The sequence below is a fragment of the Cataglyphis hispanica genome, chromosome 20 (assembly GCF_021464435.1).
Source record: "Cataglyphis hispanica isolate Lineage 1 chromosome 20, ULB_Chis1_1.0, whole genome shotgun sequence".
Classification (NCBI taxonomy): domain Eukaryota; kingdom Metazoa; phylum Arthropoda; class Insecta; order Hymenoptera; family Formicidae; genus Cataglyphis; species Cataglyphis hispanica.
Window position 1 is genome coordinate 3929776 of NC_065973.1, and position 20111 is coordinate 3949886.

Below are 20111 nucleotides of genomic sequence, written 5' to 3' on the forward strand. Positions count from 1 at the left end.
AATACTTTTAAAATCAACGATATTAATTTCGATTAAAGATCAAATTTGTCTGAATTAAATAAAAATATTTTACATATAATTAAATAAAAATATTTTACACACAATTTTGAAAAATAATCTTTTCTTCGTATTAATTTTAATTTTTCAAAAAAATATCAAAATAAATAAAAATTATTAAATTAAAACGTGTATATATATTCCAAAGAAGAGAACTAGATATTTCGCTTTAATTAAACTTAATACTTTTGAAATCAACGATATTAATTTCGATTAAAAATTAAGTTTGGCTGGATTAAATAAAAACATTTTACAGACACAATTGTTTGGAAAATAATCTCTTTGTATTAATTTTAAAAAAAAAAAAAAATATTACCAAAATAGATAAAAATTATTAAATTAAAAATTATATATATATATATATATATATATATATATATATATATATATATATGTATGTACAATTAAGCTCGATATTTTTGAAATCGACGATATTAATTTCGTATAAAGATCAAATTTGGCTGAATTAAATAAAAACATTTTACTCATAATTTTAGGAAATCTTCTGCGTATTAATTTTCCAAAAAAAATATCATCGAAATCAAGATTGAAAGATTATTCGATATTGACGAAATATATACGATTATTCGCGCTTCATAAAAATTAAAATAAAATAGAGATAAAAAGGAGTTAAAGCGTAGCACTTACGGCGATATTAAAACAAGAATGCCGATCAACATCCGGTCGCAAACAACATCGTTACATTCGCGGTCTCTTCGATCCTCCCCTCCTCCTCCTTCTCCTCCCAACCTCATGCTTCATTCCCGGGGGCAAAGAGGGCACGCGCTTAATTATCAATTATCTACCGGCCCTCCCACGAAAAGCAATCGCAATTACGAGCCGGTCACGAGGCCAGAGGGACCAGCTAGCCGGCGGATTCGCCCTCTTTCTTCCTTCCTCCCTCCCTCCCTCCCTCCGCTCTCACCCTCTCACTCCGGAGATTTATTTCGTACGTGCATGCGGATGAAGAACAATGCGAGAATTGGGGAAGTGTGTCACCAGGCTGCTGGCACTCTTCATATTCGCGAGAACGGAACACACCTGGGCACCACGCGGCGCTCAGCATCCTGGAGCGGAGCGGATTGGTCTCCTCGAGAGACGAGGCGGTATGATTGATACTTTATTGCGGTTCCGCGCAACATCGACCCGTAAAGCCATATGTAGATTGTAAGAAATGAGACACGCGAAAATGACAATAAAACAAAACGAGATAAGACAGAAGGGGGAAGAGAGAGAGAGAGAGAGGGAGGGTGGAAGGAGGGAGAAAAAAAATTAATCTACCAAAAGTGGAACGTGCGCGCCGATCGGTACGAGATGAAGTACGATTGATACTTTATTGCGGCCCGAGACATTGACCCATATATCGAAATTATAGACTGAATAATCGTATGTAGATTATAAAAATGCGATGTACGACCGGTTGCAATGACTAACGTCACTTGGCGGGCACGGTCGTGGTTAATCAACTTTCCCTTCTCTATCGAGAGATCGAAATGGAATTAATTGATCGGGTGAGGTGGAAAAGAATACAAGGAGGAAAGCACAAAGCACATATTAATATTTTGAATCTTGAATATTCGTATAAATAATAAAAAAAGTAATACGTGATTTTTAACACAATTGTCAATTTTAATTATTTCCAAAGTTTATATATTTAATTATTTATTAAAAAACAATTAATTGTCCACAATCAATCAAGCAATATTTGCAATTTATTGCCTCGGCAAATCTTAATAACTGAATGAGAGATACAACTGCAATTGTTTCATCTCGCTAGTTAGGCATTACAGGAAGACGATCGCTTACGAGGGAATAATGAGACGATCAGCTGACGCGAGAATATTTGCGGAACCGCGCGCGTTGGTAATGATATAAATCGATCTTATAAATGGTTTCCGTAGAGCCTTATCTCACCGGCCGGAGATTTACGTGACGAGGAACAATGCACGATGGAAGTATTAATCGTGGCGGTCGACGAGGTCGAAAGCCAACCGAGTTGAGAGCCAGTCGGCAGCCACCTACCCATTTGTTGCTCGGCTTCCTACCTACGTGGCCGATTCTGCTGGAGAGCGCCTACCTGAACTCCCGTGCCCTTGTTAAGCCGAGGTTATTATTATACCCGCGTGGAGAGAGAGAACACCTACCGCGATTCTCGTGATCGATATTACAACTCCAAGAGAGTCTCTCTCGGAAGCCAAGCGGAAATTCTATGAAATCCGACTCGGGCCGAGAGCGATCAGCTTGGCATGCCGGTTATGCAGGAAAGTGCGATTATTATTGCAACTCTGAAGTTTGATATCAAAGAACCTATAATATGTCTGAAACCTACAATAAAGCTTCAAATGTTAGAACGTTCGTGATCAGGAGAGAAACTCGAACAACTAATCATTAAGTCGATATCTTTGAATTTTTTATGGATTTTCTTTGAATTTAATGGATAAAATATTTTGATTGTTGGAGATTTTTTTAATTCCGGATTGTTGAGAGATGATTGAAATATTTGTTGGGACCTTCAGGATTATAAATCTAAAGAGTATCAAGGTGTGCTACGCGAATTAGGATCGAAATTTAACTTCGCGGATTAAAATTGAAGTAAATCATCTCATCGTGTGTCACGTATCGTCCTTCTCGGATGTAAATAGGACTTGAGAGTGCATTCACGTCATTTATCTTGGCGGCCGTGCCAGTGGAGGCCTACCAGGTACCATAGAAGGCAACTAGAACCTAACTAAATAAAATTATCGTCTGCCTAACGGAGACACGCCGAAATGCATGTACAGTTACGTGAAATCAATAGCAAAAAACGATCGATATTAATTTGTCTGCGTTTTAAAAAGAAATCGCGAAATATCTCATATTCTCATCATGTTTCACGATGAAATATATTTTAATATAATTAATAAAAAATAAATTGTATACATAAAGTTCTGATTCAGAGTTTATTTCGTTTATTAAAATAAGGCTGGATAGACGTCTGATTAATTAAGTTCAGATTCGCGGAGATACGGCATTAGCAGGTAATGATGGCAAGAAACGTTCCAGGCATCCGGGGAAGGATTTATCGCTACTTCTCTTGTGAACGCGAATTAAGGCGCGTGCCACTGTCACTGTGTCCGATGCATGTGACAGTCCGCCCGGCGACTGTCTTCGTTAGTAATTGACATCACGATCCGCGTGCCGGTTCGTCAGAGACGCGCACACGTATCGGGATCAGCTGTAAGAGGCTGTGCAAAAAGAACCGCATCGGTTTCCATCTCGACTTGTTGTGCGACGCGTGCCTAAAGGCGCCATTTTGCACGTCGCTAATTGCTATCGGCGATATCACACGTCGCTCGCTTTCCAAGAAAAACCGTACGAGAGAAGTCGAACGACCAGATGTCAGAATGAGCGTCGCCAAATTCTTGCCACGTGATCTTGCTGAGCCGGATGCTCCGCGAATTCCATTCATATTGCGAATGAGAATAAAATTATAGATTGGTAAAAATATATAATTCATTAAATCCATCGCACGCTTGACGTAATTAAAATCGTAAGACAAAAGAGGAAAAGAACAGAGGAAGAGATACGCGAAATAAATTTGACAAGTAAATAATTGAAGAGATCTATGAATCATCAATCTTTTTTGACATAATTTTTTTTTATTTTAATATTAATTTATACTTTCCGCTGTTACTTTAGCTGTTCGCATTCGCGATCGCGTCTAAAACTTTTTCGCCGCAATTTCTTCTTCGTTCGCTCTTCTTATTGCGTGCTTAATGAGGTAGATCGGGACTGCCCATCGCATTAGAACGGTATTCGTCATTAACATGACGCGTAAGACGGTCAAAGGTACGCACGCTAAACTGGCACGAGCGGCTGCAAGCACGTAAATTCTTGCGTGAACATAAGCGCGTTCATAGACGTCGGTATCGAGGGGCCAGAGACAAATATTCGATAAATAATATTTACATAAATATTATAACTAAAGAAAAAAATGTTACACTACTTTTTCGTTGCCATAAAATATATTTCATCTCTAAAATATATTAGTGTCATTTATTCGCGTTTAAAATAAATATATTATTTTTAAAAATAATTAGTAAATTTTTCAATATAATATTCCTGAATATTTCATTTATAAATTAGTGAATAATATGAAATTAATTTGAATGCCGCGACTATAGTTAAATTTGAAGTTTCGTATTAATTTATTATGTAATCAATAAAGATCGAGCAAATAAAAATTGTATAAATTTTTTATTTAATTTTTGCATTAATTTTTAATTTAATTCCGTCACACATGTAACGTAAAATAAATAAATATATTTTACAATCAATCTTTAATTATCAAAAATTACTTATCTCGTATTTTTTTCACGAAGTTTAACCTATAATAATAATTTATATACATAATCGAAAAATGATAACTTAATTAATCCCGCAAAAATAAATTTTAAAGAAAAAAGCATATGTGCTAAATCATGTATATAATAAATAAAAATTGGGAGACAGATCCGAATACTTCCTTGTTAGCGAATGCAGATTGCATGGCCAGCCTTGCATGGCGCTTATCTGCAAGGACATTTGTACGGTCGGTCGATTTTCAGGCGTATCTTAACGGCGACCGGAGGATCGGTATCCGCTATAACACGAGAGCGTACGTGCGGGGTGTCTAGGTGAAAAATTACAAGGCGGACGTTGACCACGTGCGCTCACTCAATGGGTTCGTGCACTTTAAAGCGCCGGTAGATCGCACCCGGTATCGTTGGCGCATTCGTGCGGTCCGTTGGGTCCGCGCGTATCGGAATATCAGGGATGCACGTTACGTAGTAATGTCGGAAACGGATAATTCCGTAGATTAGAGCGCGTTTAAATGCGGGGCTTATGTGCCCTTTAAACCGCGGCATCCTAACACGTCCGGTGCAGCGCGATTAATTATTAACGTCGAGATGAGAAGCTTCGTAAAATGAGGGAATATTTCGTGCGATAAATTGAAACTTAAAGTTTGCGGGAAAAATCAATCGAACTGATTTTTATGTATAAAATATTTAAAACATTTTTTTAAATTATTCAATTTTTTAATATTAAAAAAATTGAATACATCTGACATCTATCTCTTATCAATGAAATTATAATAAAATAAATGTGTTAAGAAATTTTATAATTCATAAAATAATTTTTGGTATTTTAATTTGAATATGTATTCTGATTGCAAGAAAGATGAAAAGATGGTTTTAATTTTGTAAGGAAATGCCACTAAGAATGAAACAGCGATGTCTCGATAATACTCAGCGAATCGTAGGTTGGTAGAAATACAAGACACGTCTATGAATTTACGCTGATTCTCTTTGCAACATTAAATATGTTCGATGAATGTAATATCGCGATTAGATATCGGTAAAAGTGAGAGGAATGCTGCGATAATTGGAAAGATTACAACGCGAACATCCAATGTGTCATGCATTTTAGTAGCGCGACCGAAGCCTTAGAGCTTAGCGACGAATTATCAGCTGTTGGTTCTAATATCCGTTGCACGACTTAGATAGTTTAAATAATTCGGTATTTACATCTCTCTTTCGAGAGAGAAAAATTTGAAAATTTAATTTCTTGATTAATTTAAAAGCTTTACCAACTTGAACGCTCAAGAAACTTGAAGTTAAAAAAATCTTGAAAATTCCGAAACGTGAATGTTTTTAAAAATTTTTAAAGTCCGAAGTTTTTGGTATTAAAAATGTAATAATTTCACAATTTAAAAATAACGGAGTTTTCAAACATGAAATATAAATATTTGAAAATTGGAATTTAAAAATACACACACACACAAGTAAAAAAAATAATTTCTTCACATAAAAAAAATTTTAATCGTTAATAATTTTCAAATTTACTAAAGTTAGACATGACAACCGCTAACCGAGGCAATCCGATAACAAAAATGTCGAGATGAAAACGATATATTGCTCGTAAATGTTGTACTCATGATAAACTGCGTGTCGTCGAGGATTGATTATTCGTGGCATATGCCGAGCTATTTCGTGGAGATTTACCGACAGTAAAGGGGATCGACCTAAAAATCTCCTTCACAATGGAGCCTCACATATCGGACGTGATATATTGGTACAGAAGAATTAGATAAGAATGTTCGTTGACAGTGTATTTAACGATCCGCTTTTCTTCTATACGGAAACATGTCGACTTCCTGGACCACTGCCACACTGATCCACATCGATATCAATCTTCCTAGATCCTACTCGCCAACAACATTCTCACCATAATTTTCTTGATAAATTAATAGAATTCAAAATATTCATATTCATATTTATAGTAATAAAAAAATTCCAGAAAATTCAAGCTTAATTTGTTTTTAAATATAAAAATATATTGTCAGGTGGTATTTTTGTAAGAGCATTTAAAATATAATTTTATGCGCATACAAATCATCAACATCGCTTCCTGTTATAGATTACCTATTTTATCCGTATGATAACGGTGCTTGCATTCTTACACATTTTATATACAAGAGTCCTTAAATGGACAAGCATTGTTTGCTTGTCCAGCGAATTGTGTAGTATCGGTTAATAGTGCAACGCGATGTCGCAAAGATAATTTAAATATTAATAATTATATAAGTTACTGCAAACACATTTTTATTGTAAAAATTAAATGTAGAAAAATATGGAATCAATATTAAAATTTTTATTTAATATTTAGCTTACTTAATTTATTTAATACTTTTATTTAATTTTTTATTAAATTTCGAAAAATAATAAATTATAAAATCTTAAAAAATAAGTTTTAGATTGCCTGAATATAAATATGTAAAACGTAAATCCAAAGATAAAAAAATCTAAAAATCAGAGAATTCAGAGATTAATTAATAACTTAAAAATTTAACAAATTTAGAAATAAAGGGAATTTAATGAAGGATTCAATGAAGGACCAAATGAATCGTAGAATTCAAAGATTCACATCTAGCGTGCCATCCTGCGGATCGCGGCCTTTTAAGCGACAGGTGCAAACATTTGGGGAGCAGCGCAAAAAAGGAAGCCGGTAATTGTGCCCTGGGTAGAAAAACCAGTTTGCTAAAAACAACCCGGGCCTGATCGAGTTGCGGGGCTACCGAACAACCAACGGGTGTCGGTGTAGTAACGTGCGTGTAAGCAGCTCGTGAGAAGCGCGGCTTTTGAAAATCCGCTTTAAAAATGCGCATTAAAGCCTCCCTCCAAAATTATGCATCTCTGATCGTCCAGAAGAAGAATTAATTTAATTTTTTCTTAAATTTAAAACATTTTGATTTCCATCGAGAAATGAAACAATTATTCCACGGTTTAAATTACATGTTATTAAAAAAAAAAAGATAAATTTTATATACACATATTATTTATACATTTCTCCGTTATAATATTATAGTAAAATATAAATTAACGAAAATGATAAAATTATCCCATGAAAATCTATTCTTTAGTACGATGTATGCGTTTAATTTAATAAAACACATGCAGTCTTTCTACCACGTTGAAAAGATGTCAGAGAGAATCGCAATACTTGAACTTATGCAGGAAATACTTTTTATGAATGAACTTTCTCACTGCTTATCGAGGAGGGATAAATACAGTTAAATGTCAAAACCGGAGCCGGAGCAGGATTCGCGAAAACAAATTGCTATTTATTCTCTCCTTGTGTAATTTATTCGTACTATTATCAAATTACAAGGCAATTACCGTTTTAAAAATGCACTTAATCTTCTTGCATAATCCGAGTGTTAGAAACTTAAAATCTGGAGAATCTTAAATTTTTCGACATTTGGACCTGGCAAATTGGAACTTTAGAATTTTGAAAATTTATATATTTTCTAAATAATTAAAAAAAAATTGCAACTGAAAATTTTAAAACTTTTAAAGCGTGGAAAAAATAAATTAAGATTTTAAAAATTCGACTGGCCATGCAAGAATTTTGAAATTTGAAAATTCTCAAACTTAAAAACTTTGTGTTTTAATACATACATACATATATATATATATATCTTTAAATTTGTAGAACTTGGATGGAAAATTTTTCAAAGATTAAAAGGCAAGATCAATTTATCATTGCACGAGTTTTCACTGTTCGCGAGTTTAGCAACGGTGATTCCTCGAAAAAGGAGAACAATACCTCATTCTACATGCTATAAAGCGACCTCGCTGGAATTTCAACGAGCGTTATAGCCGCGACAGGTGAAGCCACGTTCTGTTCGTGCAGTTGCGGTCGTAGTCGCCTAGATTCGAATTTAAAAACGATCGTTATTCAATTCAAATATACGACTAACGGGTCAGCTCGCAGGATTTCCGCCTTGCCTCAACGTTCGTTACCGTATTCTAGGCATAGGGTTAGGAAAGGTCAAGTCAGATAGATCTGAAACCGATTGATCCGCGAAGAAGATTCCAAGTTAAATGTCATTTTTATCGGACGAAATATTTATGAAAAATCCCCCAAAGTGTCGCCAAAGTTTATAATACATATTAAAAAATATAAGATATTATATATATTGTGTTTGATTACACGCGCATATATAAATACCAACATATATTTCAATACTAGATACGTCTCATATTAATCGCGGAATATAAATAAATATATAAACCGCGGAATTAAATTTAAATTAAATCGTCGATTTTTACTGGTTATAGAGAGATATGTTGAGGATTCAAAGACGGTTTACGATAATATCAGAGCATTGCCTTCGCCATTCACATGTTATTTCGCGAGCATATGATGGACGTGAGCCTTAAGGGCTGCGAGGCCCTACGGGGGCCTCCGTTGAAAGAGAGAAGATATATTTAGACCGGGCCTTTGAAAGATCCTGCTTCGGAACCTGCGCCGCGAGAATTCGTCTCGAGAAAGCACGCAGGATCTCTTTTGCAGACCGCAAAAGTAAAATGGCTCACGAAAGGATACGGATTTGCACAGGATACCGTTGCACCGATACATCATTTATTGCCCTCGCCACGAGAGCGCACGCAAACGAACGTAATTTAGCTAAGCGAATCAATCTGTCAAATCAACTTGCTATTGTCCGTGAAAATGTGACGAAAAAATGGAAATCTTTATAAACTCAAGTACTGCGAAATTATTTTACAACAAAATTCCAAAACCTTTGCATGTAAAATTCTTTAGCAAGAGACTAATTATATGTTTATACTTTTAAGTTAATTTTTGTCCGAGTGAAAAAAATTTTAAAAGTCTGAAAAATAATTTCTTTGAAAATTGTTTGCCACATTATGTTATATTAAAAAATATTTAAATATTTAGATGATTTTATTATCCGATGGAATGTTTTATTCTTTAATAAAATAAAATCATATAATAGATATTTTTCAAAGAAATTATTTTATTGTAAATGTTCAATATATTTATTAAGATTTCATTTGGATCACACGTAAATGATAAATTGATCGTTATAGAAACTTACCTCGCACCTGGAAGTATCAAGTATTTCGACTTCCGTCGTAACATTGTCGATAGTAACACTATGTCGGTAGAGGAAATCTGCAACAAATAACAATTTCGAACATGACATTATCTTTATTCCAATTATTATCGCTGAAAGCATCTTACAAGACTCGCAAAATAAATCAAAAACAGCGACAATCTCTCTTAATCGGCGTTATTTATAGACGATACTTCGATCTCCTCTGGAAAAGTCTGAGCGACATTTTTCCAAGAATAGAAAACGCGGCTAATGCGCGAAAGTGCCGCTGCAGTTGGTAACGATAATTTTAATTAGTTACGCTGACAAACCTATGTCATTACTATCATTGACAATGACATGTGGTTTTTGCGGGAAATTTGCGATCAAAAAAATTTGATTTTAAATTATTTATCATTCGACTTATTTGCACACATAATTTGCTTTATATATATATATATATATATATATATATATATATATATATATTTAATCCGTACATTTAAAAAAATTTTAAATATTTAGATAATTTCAACAGATAATTAAGTTTTCAAATTTATATATATTTTTTTCTAGAATTTTATTCCTTAAGCCTTAAATATTTAAATTTCTAGAACAAGAGAGAGAGAGAAAGAGAAATTTTTCACAATGTATTTATCGCTTCATATATTTCTAAAATTCTTCGATTCTTAGCTCATGCATGCTTTTGGTAGAACGAACGAAAAAGGGGAAGCTCGGAGCTGATTAGAACGCTCGAGGAGCACGTGCACTAAGAAGAAGAAGAAGAAGAAGAAGAAGAAGAAGAAGAAGAAGAAGAAAAAGAAGGAGGGAAGACGCGGAAGCACGTTGAACACAGTAGCCCTAACAGGGTAAACGTAATAAATAAACGATAAATAAACTCATAAACACCTCATAGTGTTGGCAGCGAAGAGATGGAGAAGCGCAGAAACAAGCAAATAAGGATGTTTGTTATATTAGCGGCCGTTACGCTCGAGAAACTTTTATTGCCGGACAATGTTGATGGAGAAACGATTTGACCAAGCGTTGTGACGGAAAATTCATTGCATCCTTTCGTGAAAGAAACATCGACGCGTGCGAAAAAAAAAAACAGGCTTGCACCGTGAGATATAATTTGAACTTTGAATATGAAAGACGACGATTTTTTCCACGCTTGTAGAAAGAAATCGAGCGATCGAAGAGATAATCTATAAAATGGAATTTAACGAATGGATATTTCGATAGTAAAGCGTAGATGCAAGAATCTAACAATTTAATCTAAATACAAGACAAATTTGCATATCGGATGATATAGAAAGTTACATATTTGATGAAAAAACAAAATTTTATTTTCTAAAAAATTAAAAGCGCAAAAAAGGATACGAAAATTGACGAGAAAAAGAAAGATTGCGACACACTTTCGGCGAATATGTAACTGGAGATATAACTGTCATCGATCGCGCGGATTTGACTTTTACTATAGAGATCCATCTCCGCTACGTGATCTATCATCGATCTATCGGGGATGCACGATGCAATCTTCTCCGCGCGCGGACAAAACGTTCCCATCCGTGCGAGCGAGTGGATCGACAATGCAACGAGATTCGCTTTCTAAAATCATTGCCTAGAATTATTCCACGCAAGAAGAGATTTGCATTGTTAATCGAGATCGAAATAATAACAAGCGCGCGCTGTATCGTGGCGAGAGATGAAAAGGATCGATTATTTCGGAGTCCCGTGAAACGACGATGGTTTGTGCTCGTACAAATGCCTTGTAATCAAAATTGCCGATGAAGATCATCCTCGATCTTTCTTCGAGAGATCAAATTTAAGTCGTGCGTTGGAAGCCAGTAAATAAGTGGTACTTCGAAAGTGCCCGTCATCGTTGAATGTTTGAATTCATAGGTCTCTGATTTTTCCGCCTAAATACATATTTAGATATCTTTAAATTGTTATAATTTAAAATTTTTATTTTCATTTTTTTTTTTTTTTTTTTGCAATTGTGTGTTGTCGTCAAATTTGTAAGAATTTATTTCAGAATTAATTAAAATATATTGATACTTTATTTTATCGTCGGATCTCTAATCCGTTAGGAATTTACGATATAATTTTTTATGTATTAATATTTATATACGCTTGATTGGAATGATAAAAATAAACGAATTTTTATTGAATAGTAGAGAATTTTTTTCCATGATCATGTCCGTCACATCACCTACGCGGTCTAGCCAAAGGAAATCAATGGCCCCGCTTTCACCGTTTGAGGGCGTTTTCTTCGGAAAAGTAATTCTCCAACGACCGGGAACGAAAGTGTACGCGATAATCCGCGCACGAGTCGCACGAAGTGTCGACGCATTTTCGATTCGTTTCACACGAGATGCGCCGAGAGAGAAACAAAATGTGCCACTGCACGCGATCGCATACCGTGTATGCACTCTCAACCCCAAATTCAAATTTTTAGATTACAAAAATTCATAGATTCGTTATTTTATTTTTAAAATTTTCCAAAATTTCCGGTTTCTTTTCCAAGTTGAAAAAAAAACCCGTTTTTCTTTTCATTGAAAAAAAAAGAACAAATTTCTTTCCATTATTTTTTGTTAACTCTAATATTATTTTTCTTTATATTTTTTGTTGTTGTTGACATAATAAACAAAACTAAAGTTTTATATTCTTAATTAATTTTTTTTCGAAAGTAATTTTAATGAATTAATGAAATTTATGCGATAACTTATATCAAACTTGATATGATTTGAATAATTTTCAGTTAGATGCATAACAAAATTTTTATTAATTAAAAATAATAATTATATAACTATATAGTCAAATGGAATGCAAACTATATTTAAAAAAATAATAGTTAATTCAAATCTTTCCTATAAAAAATTAAAAATAATGAAAAATCAGTAATCAAGATATAATCAAGATATTAAATATCTGAAAAAAAAAGAGGCTTGTTTTTTTTTCTATCTCTATCCCTGACACTTCACGAGTTTTACTTTATTTTATACGAAGCAGTTTGTATAATATCTTCAGATGTTGCTGCTGTCACGTCTGCGTCGTAGTTTTTTATCTGTCATCATTCTTATCATTTTTTATCAATTCTCGATTAACGGCGATCGAATCGTGGCGCCCACAGCGTCATCTTTGAGGATCGATTGAGCGATTATCTCCCTTCTTCGAGGGAGACACGCGAGATTATCCGCTTCCTGGTTATGTTCAACATTGATTATCCATCATTTTCCCAGGAAATTAATTAATACCGATGTTAGGAGAGAGCACTCGCGCGCCGGCACTCGTCCACTTTCGTTCAGCATTATCGATCGCGGTTGAATCGATCAAGATCAAGATTGATTCTGACTGCCAGTTATATACAAGAGATATTCGATAAATCGATGATTGTGCTATTGTATCGGAAAACCTTTCGGCATATTACCTTAATGCAGTTGTGAGGAAAGTAAAGAGAAACTTCCTACGTAAACTGACTTATAAATTTCAATGCAAAGTTTTGTAATTTTTTTAAATTATATAAATTGCATATATTTATCCTAATTGAATTCAGATCATCAAAAATTATCAATAATTGAATTTAAAAGAAACATATATAAAACCCAAATATTTGTTCAAAATATCAAAAGTCTGAAAATTTAACTCGATGATTTTCAAACAATTTTAATTTCCTAATCCTTTCTATTCGAATAAATATTTTTTACGTAATTATATTCGCTCGGGGCATTCCTCGATTATCGTTACGATAATATGTCTATGACTAGCACGACAAAATGGCGTAGTACTCGAGTAGCAGACAACGGGGATGCAATCGGCGCGGCCTTAGGTGTTACAAAAATACGAGTGGCCGGCGGTTCAGGGTTAAAGGGACAATACTTCACGGTGAATTTTTCCGAGGCGGCTCGGATATCCGCGAAACTCGCCGTAGCTTATACGTCCGCGGGCGTGCACGGCAATTATTACAGGCGAAGTAGCCTGCATGAGTTATGGGAGAGATCTGCATTCTGCGGACCCTCCCCATAGGCTCTATTTCATATCGAGTGTTTAAATCTCCGCCCTCCACGGTTCCAGCGCTGTTTGTTGCATCTCTCTCTCTCTCTCTCTCTCTCTCTTTCTTTTTCCCTCCGAAGCCCGCTGTTGTCCTCTACCCCCTTTATAGAGCTCATGTATTTCTGTGACCGCTAGAATGGCCTGAGGACGCTCGCGAGGCGCCATGATTAAGATTTTTCACGGATACCCTTGAATTAGAGTCTGGTTTTAAGCGCGAGAATATTTCACGATGGATTTTTCCGAGATCGCCGTCCGCTGGAACACGCGAGGATAACTGATCAAGATTTAGATTCGCGTTTTGTAGTACTCTGGGGTGAGCATTTCGCGCGCGAATCGGTGCCGCCCCTCGGGAGATAAGCCGATAGCGCAAGCGAGAAAGGAACTTGGATAGGTCATTTGTTCCGAATAGCGATGCCTCGAAATTAGCAACAAATGCATGTAATTACTCACGCTTAATATTGGCAATTATTCTAAAAAAAACGAAACAAAAGGAAAAGAGATAATAAACACTTACCACTGGTCGAGCTGTACTCGCCGATGTATCGCCTCGTCAAGTACCGCACAACCACGGCTGCAACAAAGAAAAAGAAAACGTTGATTAGTTTGAGAAACAATCTCGACGAATAATCGTAGCGAGCCCGGGAACGTACGTCGAATAATTATGAGTAACGACATTTAAAGACGTATTTATTTTTAGGCGCGTCTCCAACCAACAAACGCATCTTCGCGCGCAGGTGTTGAAACGCCATTAACTCATCTTCAGCATACGGTTAATAAAGAAACCATAAATATATCGGAACGGGTTCTCTCGTAGGCTGCCGATAAATTTCTTGCTTCATAAATTTCGTTGCACGCGAAACACGGTCTAGGATTCAGCATGTCAACGACGTTTCTCGCATCGTTGTCGTCGCCATCATCGTTCGATCCTCGCAAGACTTATTGAGTACATAGATTCGTGCCGTTCCGTACTAGTAGATACACCGTTTATAAATCCGTCGTCGAGTTTAGCTCGACGACGACGACGACGACGACGACGACAACGACGACGATCGAGAGAGAGGAAGGGAGGGGAAAACATCACGAAGAGAGATAGAGAGAAAGAGAGAGAGAGAGAGAGAGGAGGAAAGGTAGAGACACGAGCAGAAACGGAATGTAGAACTTCATTCGTGAACTATTTGCCGAGATGAGAGATAAATTACATATCTTCGAAATATTTTCGCGCAGCTGAACGATATTTCAGTGATCTTCAACATGCGATCGCGAAAAGTCGATATGAAATTTGACCCATCCGAAAAAATATTCTTATTTTTAATTCATGAAAAATATTGTACATATATATATATATATATCACATGCTTTACTTAGAAAAAAAATATCTATATACTTCAAAAATTAAATATAATATTAACGGCAAAGTTAATATAATAGAAAAATAGAAATATTAATATAATAGAAAAAGTTTTATTAAATTTTTGAAAACAATTTCACGTGCTTCTTTTACCTTGCACGTAAAGATCGAGTTGTCATTGCAAGAGAAAATTAACTGGCACGCTATCGTAATTAGCTGGATTTTTAATTAATTATGTTAGAAATACGAATCTTCCTAACGAGTTGAATTTTCAACGGTCCATGCAGAGACATCGTGAATGATTAGTACCACGCAGAAAGACCCATGTAATCGAGTGTACCACGCAGAAGACCCCATTCTCCCTTAAAGATGACTGTCATCAAACCGAGGCGACGTCACGCGTAATCCTATACACGCCGCGCGAACCAGAATAATTGATGTGGACACGAGAATGTTGCTCGTAATGCCTAATGGTGCCCAACAGTAATCTGTGCCAAGCGTTCGAGTCTAATGAAAGCACGTTCCCCGTCTCACCAAAGCCCAAACGCGAGAGAAACCCGACACTCGTGCCAGATACAGGACGTTTATAAAGTTCTTATCTCTTCGTAGGGCGAATGTGACAATATATCGGAGCCCGTCGTATTTATAAAGAATAAGAAGGGTTCGTGCGGTGCGAACTCTTATAAGATATCAATACTGATAAAACTCGTCAGAGTATAAATGATTCAAAAAATAATACATATCAATCAATCTTCAAAGGAGAAAGGAATTCTTCGATCGATTACGTAAGTAGCCGCGTATAAAACGAGGAAGGGAAAGAAACGCGGGGAGAATGAGCAGGAAGAAGAGGAGAATGAAAAAGAAGAATAAGAAGAGGGAAGCCGATTAAGTCACCTGCGGAGAATTGTGTGTAATGTGGAAGATTCAACGGTACGAGCAAAACGCAGTCATTCGCGGTGCCATTCGCCGACGTGCGATGGTTGCCAACGCGGGATTCTATAGATAGATCGTTGGAGGATAAGCCGCTTGCTGAACGTAAGAAAATAGTAATTACGATCACGATCGTCGTGGATAAGAAGGAGGATAAAGAGGAGGAGAAAGAGAGAGAGAGAAAATAGAGGATAAAAAAAAGATCAGGATGCAATCAACCGCATCCTCTTGTCTCGTAGAAATTTCCTTTCCATTCCAAAGGCAATTCTATCTTTTATTGAAATAACTTTATTCACCTACATTTTAATTTATCAAAATTTATCAAGTAATTAAATTTCGTACATGGAATTTCTGTATTTAATCTTCTCAGTCGTTACGGAAGCAATTATTTGAAACAGTTTCAATTTTGTGTTGCAAAACAATATACATTTTACTTTTAATTAATTTTTTTCTTAAATAAATAAATTTTTCTTAAATAATTTTTATTTATTTTATTTTAAAAATATACTTTTTATTTATTTTTAATTACTTTTTTTTTCTTAAATAAAAAAGTAATTAAAAATTAATAAAAAGCATATGTTAAAGTAAAATAATTATTTTTTTTCTTAAATAAAAAAAATAAAAAGTATATTTTTAAAATAAAATAATTAAAGATTACTTTTTTTATTTAAAAAAAAAAATAATTATTAGCAAAGAAAGACTTGTTTCAAAACAAAGTCATAATGAAATATAATTTAAAAAACAAGACTAAATTGTAATTTGATTGTAATGTAGAAAGTTTTTTATATCTTTCTAAAATTATAACATTGAAACGTTAAAATGGTAATAAAAGTCTCGGATTGATTGTACAGAGAAGGAACATTAAAGTGCAGCTTCTACGAGATACTATTCTTTTTTCATCTGTCCGCTTTTCTTGTGACACGGCAAGTCGTTCCGACCAAATGAATTTATGAACACGCCTCGGCTGTTGGTAGCGGACCTCCAATTGTCTCCTCAATAAGCGTTAACGCAGATAAATGGCTATGGGTAACAATCTCGCGTTTCTCGCAAGAGACTACGATTCTTTTTTACGATTCTTTACCATTAGTTATTTTTAAGACGCGAAGAATGTCGACTTCTTGTGTTAAAAATATATCAAGTTCGCTCGAAAGGGTATTGTAATTTAAATACTACACATATTTTTGATAATAATTTAATTACTCGATTAGATTCCACTTTAGTATCGTAAAAAGTAAAACTCAAATTTTCAAACAGTTCTCCAGATAGGCTTTTCCTTTGCTCCTTAGTCAAGCTCAAATTACTTCGCATGCACGACGTGTTGTTTCTCGATGGATCACCGCGTATATATCAGACAAAGGCGCGATAACGGAGGGAGTATGTTACCGCGTAAACTCGGAATCCAGGATCGAACACCACGCAGTAACAGGAACAGGACGGATGTATCGGATGTCGAGATCTCGCGCAACCTGCTGCCTGCAACCGTGCGGCATTTTTCGTGGCACGATGCAACCCCCTCCCACCCCCATTCACGCGGGGCGATATCCGATAACGGCGCGTTCACGGAGGTCCTTATTATACCCAGCGGGGTCCCACGAAGGACTTTTAAGGATTCCCTCCCGTCGAGATAGCCCTCCCCCCTCCCCCCTCTCAAGCCGCAACCGCCGCGTGAGAATGCGCCGTCTTCGTCGCAAAAAGTGGGACATTGTCGCGTGTTTTGCAGCGATCAAGTTCGCGTCCGGCGATATAATAACAGGCGGATACAGAAGCAAATTGCGTTTGAATATATATATACAATATTAACGAATTATGTCCTTATTTAAAGGGACGATTATAATATTTCGAGGATATAATAGTAGACAGACATTGATCACTAGAGATGTAAATAGAAAAGAAAACAAACAATTTTTTTAATACCTTTATATTTTGATATTTTAATATTTTATATTTTGATTACTGTAAATTGAATTTTTTGATTATTTTTAATTTCTTAGATGATAGATTTGAATTGGCTATTATTATTTTAAATGTAGCTCGCATTCCAATTGGCTATATAGTTATGTAATTACTATTTTTAATTAATAAGAATTTTTAATATGCATCAAATTATCCTAATCATATTAAGTTTCATGTAATTTGCTGCAAAAATCTCATTAATTCGTTAAAATTGCTTTTGAAAAAAAAATAAATAAAAAATATAAGAACTTTAGTTTTTTTATGTTAACAAAAAAAAATATTAAAAAAAATAATTTAAAAAAATTGTTTTTCTCAATGGAAAAAAAAAATAATAATACACTTTTTTCAGTTGTTTTTTTTTTCTATTAGAAAAAAGAAGAAAAAAACTTTTTTTACATCTCTATTGGCCATATATTCAAAGATGTGAAAATGACTGAAGAATTTCAGGATTTAGAGAACATTATTGAATCTCTAACAACAATCTTAAAAAGATATAATCAACAAAAGTACCCAACTGTCTGAGAAAGCACAACAATCAGAGCATGCAACTTCGAGGAACAATTACAAATGAAAGATGCAAAATTGTAAAGAGAAAAACCCAAAGAGGAGAAAATTAGAGATGGGAGAGAGAGAATAAAATAGAGAATGGCGCTGCTTCTTTATTAAGGTGGCCGGTCCTAGCGGTTTATTAATAGGATTTATATTCGAGGTCGGCGAACCGCCTTATCGCCGTTCGTTCGCTCGCTTTGTATGCGTCGCGCGACTGTCGGGTTAACTAATGCAACGTATTATTCCGCGGACTATGCGTATCCATCTTAACGGCACTTTCATTCAATGCGTTGCGTCGGTGCACTATTAGACAACGCGCAGAAATTACACGCTGTACGGCGACGCCGATATTAGTATCGTCCACGATAATGAACGTCCTTCCGACGCGACTCACAATGTTTCACGACGTTGCGCCATAAACGACCTGCGCCGCTCTTTCTTTTTTTTCACCGGGCGAATTATTTATTATTCGTCAGCGAGCGCGCGAATTGATATTGGTTTCGACGCGAAAACATATTTCCTGCGGAAATCAATATCGCTTTCATAAACTTGTATCTTGCGATCCGTATAAATTCCGCACGAAATAAATGCGCTACGCTTTTCCTTATTTGCGAATCGTAATATACAGGGTGGGCCCAAATGTTTCGACCAGATTTTGACATTTCATAGGAAATTTAATTCCAAACAAAAAGTTTCCTTATTTATTTTTACAAATATCAGAGATATGTGTTTTCTTTAACAAAAAGTATCCAAGCATTTTTCATATTTATAAAACACTTTTTGTTCAGAATTAAATTTCTTATAAAATCTCAAAGTCTGATCGGAACATTTCCCTGTATACAATATACATATAATAAGATGCAACGAAACAAGATAATATTTATTTATATCTTAACTAAATAAGTCTTCTTACACAAAATCAATTTCATTAATGCAATCATAATTTTATTATTAAAACTCGAAAGATGGGGAAGACATTAATGATTTAAAATCGATAAAAAACAATTGAGGGATTATTATTTGAGCAGAAACGAAATGAGATAAAAATGTAGGGAGAGATTCACCTGACTTGCCGACTCTGGGGCCGCCGAGGACGACCACCTTGATCCTGTTTACGTTTGTCATCAGCTGCGTGGATTAAGTGTCATTCGGATTGGCATCACACATGGCCTCCGCGGCGGATGCGCCAATTACATCACTTTTCACTTTATCCCGCCGCACTCACATTCAGGTCCTCGCCAGGACGCTTATTCAATCGCACTCGCGACAATTGCGACAGCACTTGCTGCGGAATTAATTATTCGATTGGTCAATCATCAGTTCAAATCATCACTGTTCAATTTCGATAGTAACAGAAATCATTAATTGCTAATTATTTTCCGGAACGCTCCATTAAATTCCATCCTAAATAATAAAGGGACCAATATATAACCGTTTCTTGTTTCGATATTTAATTGTCGCATCAATTAATTGTCGATTCAGACGTTGATTAATTCCTCAAAGATGAAAATTATTGAAAATGTCTTGATCGCGACGTCAACTTGAAATCTGTCAACGATGTGGGCAATAAATAAAAAAGAGTTATAAGAAATATAAGTGGGGTTTAATGCTCGATAAGTAAAGATGTTTAAAGCTACTCTCGTTCTTCACTTCGACTAGGTATTTAATTGCAGTTATCAATTAATCATTCGAAGAAGTCGTTGACGGTTAGATACGGAACTATTAATGGCAACGGTAATTGGAACCTTCCCCGTTAATCCCCCCGACGACTGGGAAGAAATCGTGGCGATTGATGAATAG

General features: G+C 35.3%; 1 protein-coding gene across 4 annotated transcripts in view; it reads right to left on the bottom strand.

Moving 5' to 3' along the window:
- LOC126856963 (ras-related and estrogen-regulated growth inhibitor-like) overlaps nt 1-20111 on the bottom strand; it is a 39100-nt gene that overhangs the window by 14524 nt on the left and 4465 nt on the right. For 2 of the 4 annotated variants that reach the window (XM_050606013.1, XM_050606010.1), the window contains exons 2-4: nt 19376-19596; nt 14046-14102; nt 9482-9558 (exon numbers count right to left, since the gene is read on the bottom strand). In XM_050606013.1, coding sequence (XP_050461970.1) covers nt 9482-9558; nt 14046-14102; nt 19376-19436 — 195 coding nt within the window. In that variant the 5' untranslated portion in view covers nt 19437-19596. Of the gene's footprint in view, nt 1-9481; nt 9559-14045; nt 14103-19375; nt 19716-20111 lie in introns of all 4 variants that reach the window. The other 2 variants (XM_050606011.1, XM_050606012.1) reach the window with 2 other exon arrangements.